A 19,808-nucleotide genomic window follows, 5' to 3' on the forward strand; every position below is an offset into this window, starting at 1 on the left:
TCAGAGGTTGTGAGGTTTCACAACCTCTGAGGATGTCTGCTATAGATGCAGATGAAACGTCAGGAAAGAATGCTTCTAGAATATGGCCGTATAAGCCCACAAAGCCTACAACAACCCAGTGATCCCAGCCATGAAAGCCTTTGGCAATACAAAGTTAAAAATCTTTGCATATTGTTAATGGATTGTGTCTTATATGGCTAAATGTACAGGGTGTTTCAAAATGATGGATCCAGTTTCAATACAAATCAATAAATACATGCCAAGTCCATAACTAGTTATGGATAAATATTTGGGATAAATACAGAAATAGAGCAATTTCAATTTGGGTCAGTCTTTTTTATGCATCCTTTATTATGCCTATTTACAGTGTTCTACGGGTTGTACTGTATGACAGGCATGGCGCCTACTTAACTGTAAACAGGCAACATTGGTATGAATAAATGAATCTCATTGTTTATGGATGGGAAAGCAAGACACTAACCAGGTGTAATCTGTTTTCATGGTGTTCAAACCTGCTTACTAGTGGACAGCCAAATGTTGAAGTAGTAGCCATTGTTTCTTAGTTACTTGTTGTTGTAGTGGTGTGCCATCAAGTTGTTTCTCACTTATGGTGATCCTATGACAAATATATTACAAGATTTTCTGGGGCTGAAAATGTGTTACCTGCTCAAGCGGATTCTATTGCTGAGCAAGGAATCGAACACTGATTTCAGGAGCATATCCAAACCTCTACACCATAGTGTCTATCTTTTACTTTCTGTTAATTCTGAATTCTCTTTAATTCCAATCTTTAGGTTTGATAGATGAGATAATAAAAGTTCAAATGAAGAAGTTGGTGTTAACTACCATCAACGCAATTTTTATGGCAGCCCTATAAATGAGCGACCTCTATGTCCTCCAATTCTCTACAGGTCTGCTCAGGTCTTTCAGATTCAGGGTTGTGGCTTTTTTGTGTCAGTTCGTCAACCTGTAATGGGGTCATCTCCAACTAAAGCATTCTCAGCAGGTAGCTGTCCTGTCTCTTGTTGAAGATGTCCAGAGAAGGAGGTTCCACTGCCAAATCATGCTTAGCATTAAACTCTATCTGTGCACAGAAGTGAATTGTATTCAGCGTTGACTCTATTTCTCTGACCTTTTAATTCCTTTGACAGTGTGCCACACATACATTGTGGCTGCTCAATAGCTTTTTTGCACATTTAGTTTGACTTCTCAGGAAAGGTCTGTCTGACAATGGAAGACCATACAGACAGTACTGCTGCCATCAACATAACCTATTGCCTTAGAGGAGCACATAGTCTCACCATTATTGAACAGTATTGCTATGGTGAGCGAGAGGTAATACCATATTTACATAGCCAAAAGTAAGATGTGTATGTGAACCCACCTGTACCGCTCCATCCAGCAAACTCGTCAGCCTCAGTCTGACAGAAGAGCATGACTTCCTAACTGGACTCATTTGTGAGACCTTCAAAACTTCCCCCACGGAAGGCCTCGTGAATGACACTTAGTTAGGAAGCTGCTGCCTGCTCATCACGACAATACTGACAACTTCGCCAGCTTTGGCTTGATGGAGGAACACAGCTTCCCCTAGGACGCTTCCTCTGTCAGCAGTTGCGGGTAGCAGAATGGCTGACAGGAAAAGAGGAAGCTGTGCATTACATTTGACAACTTTTTTTTTTGCAACGTGCATCTTCAAAACTGACGTGCACATTACATGTAGTTACAATATAATAATAATAATTGATTTATTTCGTATCAAAAGTCATTGCATAAATTAGTATAAAACTGATAAAAATAGAAGGTGTGCAGGCGACTAAATATCTTTTGACCAAAAACGGGCAACAGCAACGGCATTGTCTGTAGCCTCCAACAATTCCTCCTCTGTACTTGAGGCAAGGCACAATGGACAAGCATACAGATACAGAGTTGTCTGTTCTGCTCCACGGTCACACAAGGTATGGCATTCTTTTAGGTAGTGCCATTTTGCCAGGTTGTCTTTTGATCTGCCCACTCCACAAGTCTATTCAGGGACTTCCACGTTGCCCATTCTTGGTTTGCCCCTGGACGAAGACCCTCGCAGGGGGCCATCCAGTTGGAATTTCCTGATTAAGCTGCCCAGAGGGATACCCTTGCTGTTGCTGGAGGGATGCCAAGAGGAATGGTAGTTCTCATAAAGCTTTTCCTTGATTTTATATAAAGAAAGTTTTATTATTATTAAAGTTTAATAATAATAATAATAATAATAATAATATAATAATAATAATTTATTTATATACCACTCTATCTCCCCGGGGGGCTCAGGGCAGTTTCCAAGTAACATCACTGAAACATACAAAGTAAACAGCATAACATAAAATTAACAAAACAACATAAGCATAAAATTATCACAATAACACATGTATTTTAAAAGTAAATTAAAAGTAATCCTGCCTGTTCATAGCAATTTAAAAAGCTGGGCCAAGGCTAATGCAAACTCAAAATATGATGGGGCCGGGAATGAAGTACAGTGCTATAACAGGCTAATGGCAATAAAAGGTACGGGTCTGTGGTTTCTCATTTCTGGGGTAATCGGTAAGAAGTGCAAGGCTATATTCAACAATGTTTGAGGCTAGACTAGAATTGGTCATTCTCAAAGGCTTGTTGAAACCACCAGGTCTTCAAGCTCTTACGAATATATTAAAAATCCTTCAAGTGTGATAGAAATCGAGCAGTCCTTGACTTGATTTCAGTAGCTTCATGCAGTTAGGTTGAGTACAATAAGTCACTGGAGAAAGAGAAAATGATAGAGACTGTTGTGCATCTGCCTGTCTGAGATGATGATGATGATAACTTTATTTTTATACCCCACCAACCGTCTCCCCTAGGGGACTTGGGGTGGCTTACAAGGGACACACCCCAAATTACAATTAAAACACACATGTAAAACACTGTAACCAATTAAAACATCAGATAAAGCAAATAACACAATTAAAAGCAATATAAAAACAATACGGCTGAAAGAAACATAGCTGAGGTATAGATTCAATGAGTGAAATACATTTTTACAGGAGCACAGGAAAGTCCAACAATACAGTTAACTGGGCAGGAAATACTGTCATAACACATGCTGAGGTAGATGTATTACACTCTCAGTTAACCAGAATTCAAAACAATTGGAACTCTCAAGCAACTGACAAAAAAATCAAAGAAATAATACTTTAAATAAATTAAGAAGCTGTTTCTGTAATACAGTTAATTAATAAAATTAGGTTTGTCTTTATTTGTCTTACCTTGCTTTTAATTACTGTGTTTGAATATTAATATTAATATCAATATAAAGTCAATACAAAGTGTATTTAATGTATAGTATGGGCTATAGTATTAGGCCTATTTTTAATAGTAACTGTCAAGCAACCAGAAACTACATTTATCAGGCATCTACCAATCCCCATGGGTGCTGATTAACAGAGTCTACTGCATATACTGTACTTTCCTTAACAACTGAAAAATGAACAGTGAGGCCTATAAAAGAAAATTAGCCCTGACTACATTATTCAGAAATCTTCAAATAATCTCTAGAACATTAAAAATATTTTGCATGTTTATTCAAAACTTACCTGATCTAATTTTACATGTGCACTTTGTTACATTTGAATACAAGTTTGCTGAAACACATTGAAGTGCTCTTCCTTTTTTGCAGTACGCTTTTAATATTTTTTGCTTCTAATTCAGCTGTGGAGGAAACACATCAACTTTGCTAAGTGAGATGTACTTGTAAATATAAAATCCAATAATGTATTTTTAAAAGGCAGCTTGACCGGAGTAGGTATAACTTCTACATTAGAGATGGGAAAATATGGCTCTTGAAAGGGTAAACTACAACTATCATGCTCCCTCACCATTTGCTTCCATCAGCCCAAAAGACTGTGGAAGGTCATATTTTTCTCTGTCCTACATTCAAGACTTCGAATGCCGTTTATAAGTTTTACATGGGTTTTTTTCTCCATAGCTTGACTACTGAGATGAAGATTTCTTTGTTTGTTTTGGAAGATTAGAATTATAACTATTATTTAATTATATCCAGATGTTCTTTGTTCATTGTGGGAATGCTCAGCAGGAGTGTTATCCTGAAATGAGCTCCAAAAACCTCTTTCATATGACATTCAGGAAACATTTATGTAGGGGGGAATAGCAAAAGACAGTAAAGGAATCCAGTTAGATGATCACCAATACCATGTTTTAAGTAGTGCAATTTCTGAGACAGACAGATCTGAGTCTTCTTTCTTTTTTTACCTTGGGGAAGGGAGGAAAATAAAAGGCAGATGCCCACATCACATTTGTGCATATAAGGGAATTCTTTTTATTACCTCCAGTTTAGACCACAGGGATGCAAGGGAATTGCAGGGTAGATTCCAGCCTGCTATATGCCACAGTGTAACACATACACACCATCATACATTATCCCTCCATATACATGGATTCCATCATCCACAACTTGAAGTATTTTTTTTAATTCAAAAAGTAAACATTGATTTTGTCATTTTATTTAGATAATGCTATTTACGACATTATTGTGTATAATGGGACTTTAGCACCCACAGATTTAGGAATCCTGGAGAATGGATGTGTGTCCTGAAATAAAACCCCAGTCGATACCAAAAATGTGGCTTCATTCAGATATCATACAAACATTATGATTTACAGTAGCGATTTGTGTAATTATGTGTGAATGTGTCTTCAATTTATCCTTAAGTTACTTTATGGTGATCCCGTGAATTTCACTAACGCAGCCACCAGATAGGTGATTTTGGAATATTTCAGATTTTCCAGGGAAGGGATAATCAGCCTGTAATATGTGGTATGAATTAATAGTTCCTCACTTCGTGCAGTACATGGACAATCAGCGCCCCTCCCCCAACACCAATGGCCACTCTGCGGCCAGAAGAAAGAAGGGGAGCCGGGAGGACATTGCCATCTTGTCCCCTGTGACATCAGCGCCCCTCCCCCAACACCAACGGCCACTCTGGGGCCAGAATAAAGAAGGGGAGCCGGGAGGACATTGCCATCTTGTCCCCTGTGATATCAGCACCCCTCCCCCAACACCAACGGCCACTCTGGGGCCAGAATTGTTTTTATACTATGTCTTGAATTTTGTTGTTCCTATGTTGTACACCGCTGTGAGTCGCCCCTGGGCTGAGAACAGCGGTATATAAGCAAAGTAAATAAATAAATAAATAATAAATAATTTTAGATTTCCACCTAAATGTACTATATTTGGTTATAATTTATATGGTGCAGTTTGTTAACACATATAACAATACATTATTGTATCTCTGTGACAGATATCGAAGCACAGATTCGAGAAATCCAAGGGAAAAAAGCTGCCCTTGATGAAGCCCAAGGAGTGGGCCTTGATTCTACTGGATACTATGATCAAGAGATCTATGGCGGAAGTGACAGTAGATTTGCTGGATATGTAACTTCAATTGCAGCAACTGAACTAGAAGATGTAAGTATAGTGTTTCAATAAAGGTTATCAAAATGATAAATTTTAAATAGTTTGACTAATAATAAAATGACATTCTTGAAAAGGAGATTTATTCCTCCACAAAATGTGGTTGAGACCATTGCACACCTTTATAGTTTGTAAAGACGTTTTAAATCTCAGCATATTCAACAGTAGTTTTGTTTATGTGAGTCGAGCTGAGTTTACCATCTGTATTGATGAGTTTTCCACAACAACTCTATTCGTTAAATGTTTTTTTCAAATGTTTATGGATGCTTGTAAGGTTGGTTTTTTAGGTTTTGTTATATGTATGGCTGATTTGTATTGTTTTTAAAATGTTGTGAACCACTTTGGTTCTTGTTTAGGGAGAAAAGCGGGATACAAATAAAAAATTATTACTATTATTATTTATCATTGCCCCTTCTGTTCTTGTAGGATGATGATGACTACTCCTCCACAAGCTTACTTGGCCAGAAGAAACCTGGGTACCACGCACCAGTGGCACTGCTTAATGACATACCACAGTCAACTGAACAGGTGAATTCCTTATTGTAGTGCTATATAATGTACCAGCATTCTTCTAAAAGCTCTCAGCGGGCTGTTGAGTACAAGATATTATTCTAGAGTTATACTGAAAATATAGTTGTTTTTGGCACATAGAATGCGGTGAGCCCTCTACATTTGTAGGTTTAATTTTTGTGGATTTGATTAATATTTTCTCTCAGTTCTACAGTGCTACTCTGTAGTTAATATCCACCAGAAGTGGACAATAGTGTTGGGCTGGAGGACCTAAGGTTCATAGAGTCGAACACTTATCTAGGCATTTTACAGGACCTTTGTAGCATTTTATTTGTGGATTTTTTCCCCTAGTATTGTGGGGGCTCTGCTCCCCTTAGTCCTTCAAAAGTGGAGGGTCAACTGTAGTTAGGCAAGTATAATTGTGAGTTGCGTGTAATTGATCAAAATGACAAGTTGGTGTTACATAATTTTAACAGATTTTGTGTTAACAAGTCAGTTTCATTCTGAGGTATTCACCATCCCTAAATTTAAACTCATTGTTTAATGTGGTTTATAAAATTAGTAATTAAACTATCTTCAACTTCAAAGGCTTTCTCAAATTCTAACAAGGTAGTATGGCAATGATAGTATGGTATGCAGCAGTGAAATGCACTTTTATCAGGAGTCAACTGCTTGTGGGAAAAGATCATGAAAATGAGTTGCTATAATTAAATTGATCCCACTTCCCAGGGCTTTGCAACTGCTGGTAGTTGAAAGGCACACTGCTTCCCCGGAGCCTTTGGCACATGCTCTTTCTGACACTTTTCCCTTTAAAGAAAGGCACATTCTCACTCATCTTTTTAGACTGTAAACATAATGGCTTCTTTTGCTGCTGCTGCAACATTGAATTGTGGTGGATTATTTAAGGGGTATTTGTTGCCTGTAACCGCCATATAATAATGTTGATTTTTTTATTAAATTGAGTATTTTTTTCTGCTTTCAAAGTGGAATTAGATGCACCTAATGTAATGTGGCATTTAAAAACCATAGTGTGATCTAAGAATGGTGTTAGAACACCCTGGGTGCTAACCTAAATTTTCTTAAGATTTTCCCCTACTGCAGCTGTCCCATAGGGTGGATAAATACAGATTCTCTTGGGATTTATAGAATATTATGTAGCTGCTAGGAAGTAAGTTGTTTTTAAAAGGAAATGGAATCTGTTCTCTTAGGGGATTATGTCAGACTTTTGGAGGAGAGGGTTGATGGAGCATAATTTTTTCATTAGTGATCCCAATGTGTTGTGACAAGATTATCAGTTAGTAAGGGTTTCATGCTTTATATGGGAGCAGATTAGCAGAAAAGTATAGAAGAATTGTACAATTCATGATAAAAGCATGGATTTGACACTCTGTGTGCTTGCTAATGTTTAATATTAGGACATCATTCATTTGGCTCCAGGGGATGATTGCAAGATATGCAATGTTTCAATATTATACTCGGTAGTATTATTTAGTATGATAAGTTACTTGGCTATATGGTACCCAGTGCAACAAAGCTGCAGATTAATATAGTGACGGTTCTGTTCCTTGTACAGGCAGGCCCCAAGTTACGAACAAGATAGGTTACATAGGTTTATTCTTAAATTGAATTTGTGTGTAAGTCACAACAGGTATATATTTAAAGTGCACCTCCAGCCAAATACATGTCTATATATCTAAATTAGCATTGAATAGCATAGGGAAGTGTCAACACCCCTGTGGTGTTTGTTTTGCTGTCTGTGCCCCTATTCAGAAGATTTCACTTCACTTTCTCTCCCTTGGATTTTGAAAACTTTGGCTTATTGTGGTAACAATGACAGTTGAGAAAGCTTAGTGGAGATACCTTTTCTCCATGATAACTTTCAGGAATGAATTTCCCTTCTGAGGGATAGATTTCTCTTACTTTCTGTTGTCTAACCTTGTTATTAATTTATGAGTCGTTTCTAAGTCGGATGTCAAGATGGGTGGAGTATTTCCCATGAACCATATGTGGCTTGCTTTTGTGGTTTTGACACCTCCCCCCCCCCCCATATTGACATATACATATACACGCACACACATATATAGCTCCAAAATGATTTCTGGGTTGTGTTTTACCCCATAGAGGTAAAACACATTTTTGAAAAAAAATAAAATAGATATATATTGCCTACCATATTTTTACGTTCCCCTGTGACAGTTGATACTGAGAAGAGGTCTTTCTTGAAACAGGAAGTGGCTTCAAATCATTTCATGTTTATAAGACTTTTCTTGGACCAAAATACCCCAGGAATGCACAAAAAAGCCTGAAAATACTTCCATAGCTATATCTCTTTGCCAGATTAAATTCTCTCTTCACAAAGTACACAGTAGATTGAGTCATTGACTTCATCTTGCAGCCTGTTGGAGCTGATTGGGAAAAAAATTCATGTTGCTATCTGCTAATGAGAGAAATTTATTCTTTGTCTCTGGTGTTTAGTATGATCCATTTGCTGAACATCGTCCCCAAAAGATTGCCGATAGGGAAGATGAATACAAAAATCGCAGACGGATGATGATTATTTCCCCTGAGCGTCTTGATCCTTTTGCAGATGGTAACTTATTTTCACCTTTTCTCTGAACCATACTGGTTTCGTTCCCTTAAATTGTCTTTAGCCCTTTGATTTCTGTTGGCATGCTTTGAATTCAGGACATTTTTAGTTTATGTAGTTTAATACGAGTTGATTAAAAATCGCAGTTTGCCTTTTTGTTCATCCTTGGTAATACAGATTTTCTTTCCAGGTAGAAGGACAAGAAAATAATGAGCCATTCCCATAGAAACACAAAGGGTTAAAGGTTTCTCTTTTCTTTTTCCTTTGGTTTATATATACTATACTATGAGCAACTTGTATATGTAGTGCTCAGGAACCTTCCAACATATTGGAAGCTTTAAGTCCAAAATTAGAACATAAAAGGAATTGCTGCATTTAAAATGCTGCCTAGCAGAACAGTTGATTCTCAAATTCTGCCTATTTAGGACCTTTAGCTAAGTGAAGCAAACGTATGCATTAAGAAGCTTTGATACTTTTTAATAGTTCAGGTCTGTTCTGGTGATTTTTAGAATTGAGGTCAGTGCAATGGGCAGTAGAGGGCCTGGGGGAAGTTTTCCTCAGACGAGACAGCTTGACTGGTAACCTTAGGAAGGCTGTTGGTTAAAACTATAATTGGTTGCAGGTTTTTTATAAAGTAGCATTTCAGCCTGCATGAACTCATAGGGATATGGATTTTACTTGCATAATTGTCATTGATATAAACATGTATTGTCAGAATTCACAGGCCCATACTAACTGTCCTTAATTTCTTTCCTACAGCAGTACTGCTATATGCCAGTCCTGTCTGCATTCTTAAGGGTGCAGTTCAACACATCCTGTGTAGATAATGGTGAAAAAGTATCCCAAAGGAAAGTCCTATCTAAGCTAGTGTCAGAATGACACTGCCAATTGGGCAATGATCTTCAGCCTAGAAAATGTATTAAGAGTTTTATTTTATCCTCAGTATTGATGCTATACTACTTGTATAGCCGACCTGCACATTAAAAGCAGTGCTTCCTTGATAAGTGTGTTGCGTATAGTTGGGCTTCTGTAAAATATTTAAAGCTTAGAATAAATTCAAGGTACAGATTAGTTTATCTTATGATGTTGAAAATCCTTTTGCCTGTGAGTATACTTAATGATGATGACTATAGTTTACTGCAATCAGCTCACAACTGTAATTATGCCTTCAGAATCAGTGGGGGGAGAAATTGGGTGCTCTTTCAGTGAAGCCCTTTAAGTGCCTCCACAAAACAAGGATCTGGGAGTTGCTGTCCAGATCCATCAATAATATATGCTGGTCTATATGATAAAAACAATGTGAGTCATTATTTAGGTTTACAGTAGTTCATAGTCAGATAACGTAGGCTTTTATCAGGTTGAACAAGGTAATGTGTTGATTATAATCTTTCCAAAGTGTTACTAATGGTAAAGAGATAATTTTCTAGGCTTCTATTCTGCTGCTTGAAGTCAGAACTGCTGATGGAGACAAAGGCACGAAAGTGTACGTATTCCGGATTAGCAACCCAGGAACCCATCACTTCTGAAGACTCTTTTAACTGTGCTGTCATTTTATCATTCTTATCTCCTTTAAAAAATATTTGTTTTAAACTGTTGTAGTTATGTTTGTGTTCAAACAGGTTAAATTGATCAGCAAAGTGAATAAACGTAAGATACATGTAATCTTTTATTTAAAAATTCAGTCAAAATATTAAAATTAATTGATTTTGACATAATATAATATTAGAATAGGGCAGTTATAAAAGCCAGCTTTTTGCATTTCCTGTACTTATTATGCTTCTGTCCTGTTCCTGTTCTCTTCTGCAGGAGGGAAGACACCTGATCCTAAAATGAATGCCAGAACATATATGGATGTTATGCGTGAACAACATCTAACTAAGGAAGAGGTTAGTTCCTTTTTGTAGTCCATTGAAATAACATTACCTCGGAAATGCAGTTTATTTTTAATTGAGAGAGTGCTTAATAAGTTGTTAAATTAAACAATGTTTTTTTCTCCAACAGAGGGAAATTAGGCAGCAGCTTGCAGAAAAGGCTAAAGCTGGGGAACTTAAAGTCGTCAATGGTGCTTCATCCCAGCCACCATCAAAACGCAAACGGCGTTGGGATCAGACTGCCGACCAAACTCCTGGTACCACACCAAAGAAATTATCTAGCTGGGATCAAGCTGAGGTAATTCTATGCTATGTAACAAAATTTGGGGGGTGGGGTGGGAACCTGTTCCTGGTTTGGAAGTGTTATTTCTGTTTAATTGTGTGATACTTACCTAGAAAGTAGTTGTTCTACTCCAGAAACTTCCATTTTTGTGGCTGCTGCAAACTATGTTGAGTCCCAACATAGTTTGTTGGGAGATATTCTGTGAATGCAGGAAATAGTGTACCAGCAGTGGAAATGCCATTTAGATTCTAGAGTTGAGAGAATTGTTGGCCCCAGAGACCCCAGGTTTATGTTATTTATTTATATATTCATTTACTTTATTTGTACTCCGCCTTCTTCCCCGAGGGGGCTCAAGGCAACTAACAGTCACATACTTTGGTCATTTTAAAACAAAGCAAATACGAAAATTAATAAAAAGAACTATACAGTATTGTTTGTGTTAGGTTAAAATACAGTAAATAGAATTTTGAAGCACCCCATTCCCCCAAAAATCCCACCCACAACATTCCCAGCAACATGCCCCTTACTCTTCTCCAGACTTTCAATTAAAAAAAAACTTGATGGGGAAACAGTTCTAACCTACTTCAAAACATAGCAGTGTTGCTCTTCTGCCTCCCAGAATCACTACATTTATTTTTTAAAAGCCTCAATCAAAATGAGAACAGAACATATGTAACATCACTTTCAATCATATGACCTAAGTTACTGTGTCTGTTGAGAGTGTGTGGGGATTCAGCAGTTGCTCTTGTGTCCTCCACAGTTAAAAAGACATACAGCTGCTGCTGCCTCCCCTTGGTTTCACAACTATTGGCTTTTCAATCTGATGATTATTTTAACAGTATTGGTTCATCTATGAGCTTTGCTTTGAAGGAAAATAACAGTAATTTTTGCTTTCATCAGACTCCTGGGCATACTCCATCCCTGCGGTGGGATGAAACCCCTGGTCGTGCAAAGGGGAGTGAGACCCCTGGTGCCACCCCTGGATCTAAAATATGGGACCCCACTCCCAGTCATACACCAGCAGGAGCTGCGACACCCGGACGTGGTGACACCCCTGGTCATGCAACACCAGGCCATGGCGGTGCAACTTCCAGTGCACGGAAGAACCGATGGGATGAGACTCCCAAAACAGAAAGAGGTATGTCATAGAATCCAAGATGTTCCAATAGGTCATGAGTGTCAGTTCTTTCTGTATGTTGAACCAGTTTGAGTGCTAAAATCTGCCAGGGAGGTCCTGCTCTCGGTCCCACCGCCATTGCAAGCGCGATTGGTGGGGACAAGATGGCGTTCTCAGTGGTTGCGCCTCAGCTGTGGAATTCCCTCTTGATTAGATTAGATTGGTATCCTCCTGGTATTCATGAAAAAGTTGAAACCTGGCTGTTCAAACAGGCCTTTGGCAAGTGACAGAAATGCAATTTAACATGATATCACAACACAGTTAGAAATTGTGATTAAGGGATTGGTGCAATGTGTTATTTGTGTTGGAGGTTTATATTTTAATATGTTTAAGGGATTTAATGTATATTTACATGTTTATTGATTTCAGTAATTTTATAGTGTTCTATTTGTTTATGTATAATGAGGCATTGAATTCTTGCAGTGATGTATGATGTATGTTGCTCTGAGGGGTGAGAAGAGCAAGATAGAAATGAAGTAAATAATGATGATGATGATGATGATAATAATAACAACAACAACAACAATAGTGCATTCAGTGGGTTGGATTTGCTTGCCACCTAGCTGTTAAATGACAAGCTCAGTAGTCATTGCATTAACCTGATGGTTGTCGCAGAGCTTATGTGTACTGCTTACTTCAAATCCCAACTTGTTGATATTTGTCTTTTAAAGTTTTTGTCAAAGAACCTGAAATAGGTCTGACCACCCAAGTGCATTCTGAATGCATGTTTTTCAAATATTCCCTTGTGAGTCAGAAAAAGTAAGTTTTGCAGAAAAGATAAATATTATGTGACTATCAAGAGAACAGGTATCAGAGCATCTTTTGTCTGTACTGAGCATGCAGAAGTGCCAACCCTTAAGTTAAAAGTGACATGAAGATCGCATAGTGGGGGAGACAATACACTTCAGGGGAGCTTTACCCCTGATCTCTGTATTCAAATGAAAAAATAAGGATTTGGTAAATAAAAATCTTACATTACTCATGCCGTGAGATGCAAGACTTGAAATAGTCAGAACATAGAAAAAACTAGAAAATTTATCAATAAAGAATTGGTTAAATAGGATATGGTTAAATAGTGCTATTGAAGAAGGTAACTTACAAATTAAGATTAGCAAAAGGAGAAATATCTATTTGAAAATACACGGAAGCCATTTATTAGCTACACATGCAAAAATTATGGTGGATTTAAACCACCAAATGACCGAGAGAAATTATGGATGAACAATTGGAAAAACATACCACAACAATTATATATAATGGAGAAAATTAGAATAACTAAAGCAATAGAAACGACATAGCTATATTTGAATAAAGCTATGTGAATGATGGGGGAGTAAAGATTGGGAATAGACAAAGTAACAATGCAATTGTATTGTGTTAAATTGATTTAATTAAATAATTAAAATAAGAAATAGAAAGGATTGCAATAACCCAGAGAAGACACTCACAAATAATAAAGGTTTTTTTTGTATGAATTTGGGAAAGCTGCAGTGAAGTTTTGCTTGTAGGAACTATTGTGTCTATGCAGAAACTGAAATCAGTTTAAAATGGTTTCGTTTTCCAGATACTCCTGGTCATGGAAGCGGATGGGCTGAAACTCCTCGAACAGATCGTGGAGGCGACTCCATCGGTGAAACACCAACCCCTGGAGCAAGTAAAAGAAAATCACGTTGGGATGAAACACCTGCAAGCCAAATGGGTGGCAGCACTCCTGTCTTAACACCTGGCAAAACACCCATTGGTACACCTGCCATGAACATGGCAACCCCTACCCCAGGTATGCTTGCTATCCTTGAGCCTAACCACATTTATTTGGAAGTAAGTTCTTCATATTGTAGTGAACTGGCTTCCACATTTGTATGTTTAGAATTTTAACTTTATGTCCTTTCCCATATTGAATTACCAGCCTTTCTTATTTAATAAGTTATCTGCGTAAACAATTACATCATTGGTAGTAACTAAATAAAATGGAAAAACCTGGTGTTCAACTATACTCTTCCGTTTTACTGGGAAAACAATTGCTAGAAAGATCCCAATATTTTTTTCCTAATCATTAGAATCGGAAAATTAGCTTTGTATAAAATTGAACTATCCACCTTGTTTCAGAGTATTTCATAAGTATATTCATTACTATAGAAATGAGCATATTGCCTTGTTTCCATTGTAGGCCATATAATGAGCATGACTCCTGAACAGCTCCAAGCCTGGCGATGGGAGAGAGAGATAGATGAGAGAAACAGGCCCCTTTCAGATGAAGAGTTGGATGCTGTGTTTCCGGAGGGTTACAGGGTATGTAGTCAACTCAAACCATCACCTGCTGTTCTTACATCAAAAGGCAGATTGTTTACTATAACTTTTAGCATGTTCATACTCTGGGAAGTCTGATTTTTACTTAGTGATTATAGAGTTACCATTTATCCCTTAATGTGAAATACTTGTCAGAAATTTCTTTCACTTAGACCAGTGTTTCTCAAAGTTACTCCTATTACTATAGTAATAAAAATATTATTACAAAAGGTGGCTGGCCATCTGTTGGGGTTGCTTTGATCATGCTTTTCATTCATGGCAGAAGAGGGTTGAATTGGATGGCCCCTAGGGTATTCCACTGAAATACTATTAGTTTATGTTGGTCTAAAGGTTTGCCCATGCCTTATATATATGCATTATATATAATATATAAACATTTATTGACACTCCATGGGAAACCTTTGCTTCAAAAAGAGCTCTGTGGCTGAAAAAGTTTGAGAATCCCTGATCTAGACAGTTTGATCTTGATTTTACTATTTTAATGCAACAATTAATTAAATAAAAATCACTGTGAGGAGTAGGGTCTTTGGGGCTCTTTAATTTAACAAATTGCCAAATATAATAAGGTTTGTTGAGGTTAAAAATAGGAGGCAGTACATGCATGAGGATACTTAGAAGAGCCTTCTTTGCTAATGTGGGCAAAATGCAACCTGTGGGGAAAATGCTGCCCCCCAGAGACAGTTTTTATAGACCATGACAGGGCCCTGTGTCAATACTCACCATCTCCCATCTTGATAGTGGGGAAAAGACCCATTCAACCATTTTTTAAATGCTGAAGGGAAATTAAGCCACATTCTGCTTCAGAGGGAATCCCCAAAAAACGTTCATAGGAATAAGATTATGACCCATGAGCTTTAAAAGCAGCATCTCATCCATGGTTTAGTCAGAGCTGTTTCCCTTGCATGTACTTAAGAAGCAGCGCTATTCGGGCAAGCAGCCTCCAGTGAACTACTTCTGAGCAAAGAAGTGCCGAATGCCAGTTGATAGCACTGGTCTATAGTAATACATTTTCCTTGACACATTAACATTACTATGCTCAACACATAACTGTATTAGTTTTTAATATTGAAATGTTTTGATCTCTTGGAAGCAACTTAAATGCTCATATTTCCCTTTTAGGTTCTCCCTCCTCCAGCGGGTTATGTCCCTATTCGTACTCCGGCTCGTAAACTTACAGCGACTCCCACACCTCTGGGCGGCATGACTGGGTTCCATATGCAAACAGAAGATAGGACTATGAAGAGTGTCAATGACCAGCCCTCGGGAAATCTCCCTTTCCTAAAGCCAGATGACATACAATACTTTGATAAACTACTGGTGAGATACCACTTTAAGACTTTTCTTAGCTTGTGTTGCATGGAGGTTGAAGGAAACGTGATAACTGATATGCTTGAAACCAATTTCAGGTTGATGTTGATGAATCAACTCTTAGTCCAGAGGAACAGAAAGAGAGAAAAATAATGAAATTACTTTTGAAGATCAAGAACGGCACCCCTCCAATGAGGAAGGTAAGAGAAGCCACTGTGACATCTTCAGTTTTCTCCCATCTTCATTATTTTAATTCTTTTGGATTTCTACTTGCCTTTCCCAAATAGTTTGTGTCTTTCAGCTATGCTTATTTTATAACAGGTTTTCTTACCAGCACTGTTCAGGCATACAATGAGTCCAAGACACTTGTCTTGGACTCATTGTATGCCTGAAATACTGCTTGTTTTAGACCACTGTTGCTTTGTTAGACAATTTTAAAAAATCATACCTTTTTGTGAAAATTATTTTTACTTTCTGTGATTTAGATAGATAGTCTGGATAGAACAGACTCCATTTAATGCTTATTTTTTCTGCTTTGGTAGGCTGCTTTACGACAGATTACTGATAAAGCTCGTGAATTTGGAGCTGGTCCACTGTTCAATCAGATTTTGCCCCTCCTGATGTCTCCAACTCTTGAAGATCAAGAACGCCATTTGCTTGTCAAAGTTATTGACAGGATTTTATATAAATTGGATGACTTGGTCCGACCATATGTGCATAAGGTTTGTATTGCTTATAACTGTATTTACTAGAAACCTGTAACATATATATATTCAGAATAAGAGATAGTTCTATGCCGTAGGCTCACACTTTTGGGTAGTTATATATACAAATATAACACACTGCACTTGCATATAATTCTAAGTTAGGTTGCAAGTGTAAACTTTTGCTAACTTTAATGTAGTTTGGGGCTAGAAATCACAAAAGTTGATCTTTACAGCACTAAATCCTGGCTTATCATTTGTAACCTAGAATACTGTATCACTCAACACCTGATTAGTCAGTGTTCAAACATCTTCTGTTCCATTTGGAAGTCTAGAATATTAGCTAAGGCTGCCAGGTACCTGTTGACATAAATCAATAGGGATCATTTCTACTTTCACATTTAGTAACATTTTTAAAAGCTGTGTTTGCATAGAAGTTTGCATAGAATCATATTTAATTACGTATTAATCGCCCTCCATCTGAGATGCTCTAGGTGATTTACAAGCTAAATTGTAAAAGATAAAAATACATACATACAGAAATTAATGATTAACATAGATCAAATGCTCTAGTGAAAAGCCTATGAAACACTGCTCATCTCAACTTATGTCAAACTTCTTCTAGATCCTTGTGGTCATTGAACCGTTGCTGATTGATGAAGACTACTATGCCAGAGTAGAAGGAAGAGAAATTATTTCCAACTTGGCTAAGGTAATATAACAATGTCTTTCTGAAAAATTGTGCTATTATTGATCAAGAATGGACTGGGAATAAGTCTGTCAGTTAGCCATGTACATTTTTTGAAGCTCAGAAACCATTTCCTTATGGTTTTGTGTAGCTGGATGATGAATTTCATCATTGCTTTAATTTTTATATAGTTTCTCTTTGACTATTCAGTAGCTAAATAAAATAAGTGCTGAAAATAAATCTTAGTCATTCTTAATTACCTATACTGCAGCTATTTTCCCCCAAATTATTAAAGTACAGGCAATCTCCAAGTTACAAACATCTGACTTACAAATGAATCCTAGTTAAGAACGGGGGTTAGAGAAGAGGAAATGAGAAAAATCTACCCCTACGAAGGGAGATTCAATCCTGGAAGAGTTATCATGAAGAAAAGGTGTCTCCACTGAAACTTTCTTGTCAATTCTTGTTTCCACAACAAGCCGTTTTTTTCAAAATCCAGTTACCACAGGGACAGAACGTGAGGTGAAATCTTCTGAACAGGAGCACAGACAACAAAGCAAATATATATATATATATATCTGTATTTGACTGGAGCTACACTTCCAAAATGTACCTGTTTTGACTTACAAACAAATTTAATTTAAGAACAAACCTACAGAGCCTATTGTGTTTGTAACTTGGGGGCTGCCTGTATCTGAGAAAAAGAGGTATGGAAAAGAAAAATAAGCTGCAGGAACAAAGAATAAAGTTGCAGGGAGAGAAAAAAGGAAAGCATTGTATTTTTTTCAATTCAGTTCTTCAATAAAGTGTAAGATGCACAGTAATTTCAGGACTCACCAACAGGAAAAAAAACCTTATTTTATATGTATAGAAACGCGCTCACAATTCTAAGACTCATCCTGTTTTTAGAGGGTGAATATAGGGGGAAATGTGAGTCTTAGAATGGAAGAAATCTAGTAATATTATTGTAAATCAGTAATAATCTTACCCTCGTAATTTTTTTTAAATAATGAATTGCTCTCCATATCTGTTGTGCCTCTGCAATGCTTAGCTTCTCCTTAAAAATAAACCCTACAGCTTAAGACAGAATTTGTATGCAAACAGAATTTAGGCACATCCAGTGAGGACAGAAGTTTTGAGAAGTTGTAATTGAGAAGTAACTGGTTTTGCCAGAACACAATGTAGACTTCTCAGACTCTTGTAGGAAGTCTGTAATGATAGCATCTGTTCATTTGGTCTTTTAGGCAGCTGGTCTGGCTACCATGATCTCCACCATGCGACCTGATATTGATAACATGGATGAGTATGTCCGTAACACAACTGCTCGAGCCTTTGCTGTCGTTGCCTCTGCTCTGGGCATCCCTTCCCTTTTGCCCTTTTTGAAAGCTGTGTGTAAAAGCAAGAAGTCTTGGCAGGCCAGGCACACTGGCATCAAGATTGTGCAGCAGATTGCCATCCTGATGGGCTGTGCTATTTTACCTCATCTGAGAAGTTTGGTGGAAATTATTGAGCATGGTAAGTATCATATGTAAAATGAACTTCTAAATTATGCAAGTTTTCTGTAGCAGAGCTTTGATTCAGGGCTATTTCGTGACCTTATTTTGTTTGTTTGTTAAAAAATGTAATACAACTGTTTGGCTTGCTCCTGACACAATAAATAAATAAATCGCAATTACATGTGTGTCACTTTGTAGCAAGACATACATCCTCTGTTTATTTTTTAGAAATAATGCATTTTTTCTGCACCTTATTCAGAGCAAAACACAGTGGACCAAATGCTTTCTTTTTGAATTTTGGGTTGTAAACATTCAGTGCGGAATCTTTGTTCCTATACATCAGTGCAGTAGTGCCGAGGTCACATTAACAGTGATGTAGAAGTGATGTCACATTACACTATGCAACAAAATTTCAGTTTTTTTCTGTTATTGGTTTAAAAGTGTTATTTCCTGTTTCATTGTGCAGTACTAGGAGTCCCTGGTGGTGCAATGGGTTAAACCCTTATGCTGGCAGGACTGCTGGCCAAAAGGTCAGCAGTTTGAAACTGGGGACTGGGGTGAGCGGGAGCCTGTAAGGTCCAGCTTTTCATGCAGGGACATGAGAGATGCCTCCCACAGGATGGTAAAACATCCAGGCATCCCCTGGGCAACATCCTTTCAGACAGCTGATTCTCTCATACACAAAGCAGCTTGCAGTTTCTCAAGTTGCTCCTGGCACAAAAAGTGCAACAGTTACTTTGAAAGTAGTTGTTATCCTCCAAAAACTTTGTTTTTGTGACTGCCACAAACTAGGTTGAATTGGTTGAGATTCAGTGAGATATTCATTGAAAAACTAGAGCAAAATGTGCAGTTTAATAAACTTTCCCCATGTTTTTATAATAGAACCAATTAGAAAATGATATTTATAACCATGTTAGATAGTGTTATTTGCAGTTCCTTTTTGGAATGATTTCAGCTGTTGTGGTAGCTTGAGTTCAATTATTATGGGTTTTTTTTCTCCTTAAATAGAGCCTAAGGCTAAGTTGCCACATGGGCAGAACATGTTAGAAGTTTGTGTTTCTCTTAAGACTGCAGGATGTTAATATAGAGCCAAGGTGCTTTTGTAGTGTTTGATTCATTCCTGTGGCAATTATAACAGAAGAATATATAACTTGTTTCTTTTTCAGGTCTTGTGGATGAGCAGCAAAAAGTGCGCACCATCAGTGCTTTGGCTATTGCTGCTTTAGCAGAGGCAGCCACTCCCTATGGCATAGAGTCCTTTGACTCTGTCCTCAAACCCCTATGGAAGGGTATCCGTCAGCACAGGGGAAAGGTAAGCCTGAATTTCTTTCAGTCCGTTAATTTTAAAGAAAGAATGTTTTTTAAATTGTTATTACCATATTT

The 19,808-nt window shown here is 37.5% G+C and overlaps 1 protein-coding gene across 4 annotated transcripts in view; it reads left to right on the forward strand.

The window, feature by feature from the left end:
- SF3B1 (splicing factor 3b subunit 1) overlaps positions 1-19,808 on the forward strand; it is a 36,923-nt gene that overhangs the window by 5,230 nt on the left and 11,885 nt on the right. Inside the window, exons 2-15 of one of the 4 annotated variants that reach the window (XM_060781016.2) lie at positions 5,322-5,488; positions 5,921-6,022; positions 8,480-8,594; positions 10,398-10,477; positions 10,593-10,760; positions 11,646-11,883; positions 13,487-13,699; positions 14,090-14,211; positions 15,349-15,546; positions 15,636-15,737; positions 16,080-16,259; positions 16,867-16,953; positions 18,174-18,444; positions 19,592-19,737. In XM_060781016.2, coding sequence (XP_060636999.1) covers positions 5,322-5,488; positions 5,921-6,022; positions 8,480-8,594; positions 10,398-10,477; positions 10,593-10,760; positions 11,646-11,883; positions 13,487-13,699; positions 14,090-14,211; positions 15,349-15,546; positions 15,636-15,737; positions 16,080-16,259; positions 16,867-16,953; positions 18,174-18,444; positions 19,592-19,737 — 2,189 coding nt within the window. Of the gene's footprint in view, positions 1-5,321; positions 5,489-5,920; positions 6,023-8,479; positions 8,595-8,620; positions 10,075-10,397; positions 10,478-10,592; positions 10,761-11,645; positions 11,884-13,486; positions 13,700-14,089; positions 14,212-15,348; positions 15,547-15,635; positions 15,738-16,079; positions 16,260-16,866; positions 16,954-18,173; positions 18,445-19,591; positions 19,738-19,808 lie in introns of those variants that run through there. The other 3 variants (XM_060781023.2, XM_067470692.1, XM_067470691.1) reach the window with 3 other exon arrangements.

Source organism: Anolis sagrei, chromosome 1, assembly GCF_037176765.1.
Source record: "Anolis sagrei isolate rAnoSag1 chromosome 1, rAnoSag1.mat, whole genome shotgun sequence".
Lineage (NCBI taxonomy): Eukaryota > Metazoa > Chordata > Lepidosauria > Squamata > Dactyloidae > Anolis > Anolis sagrei.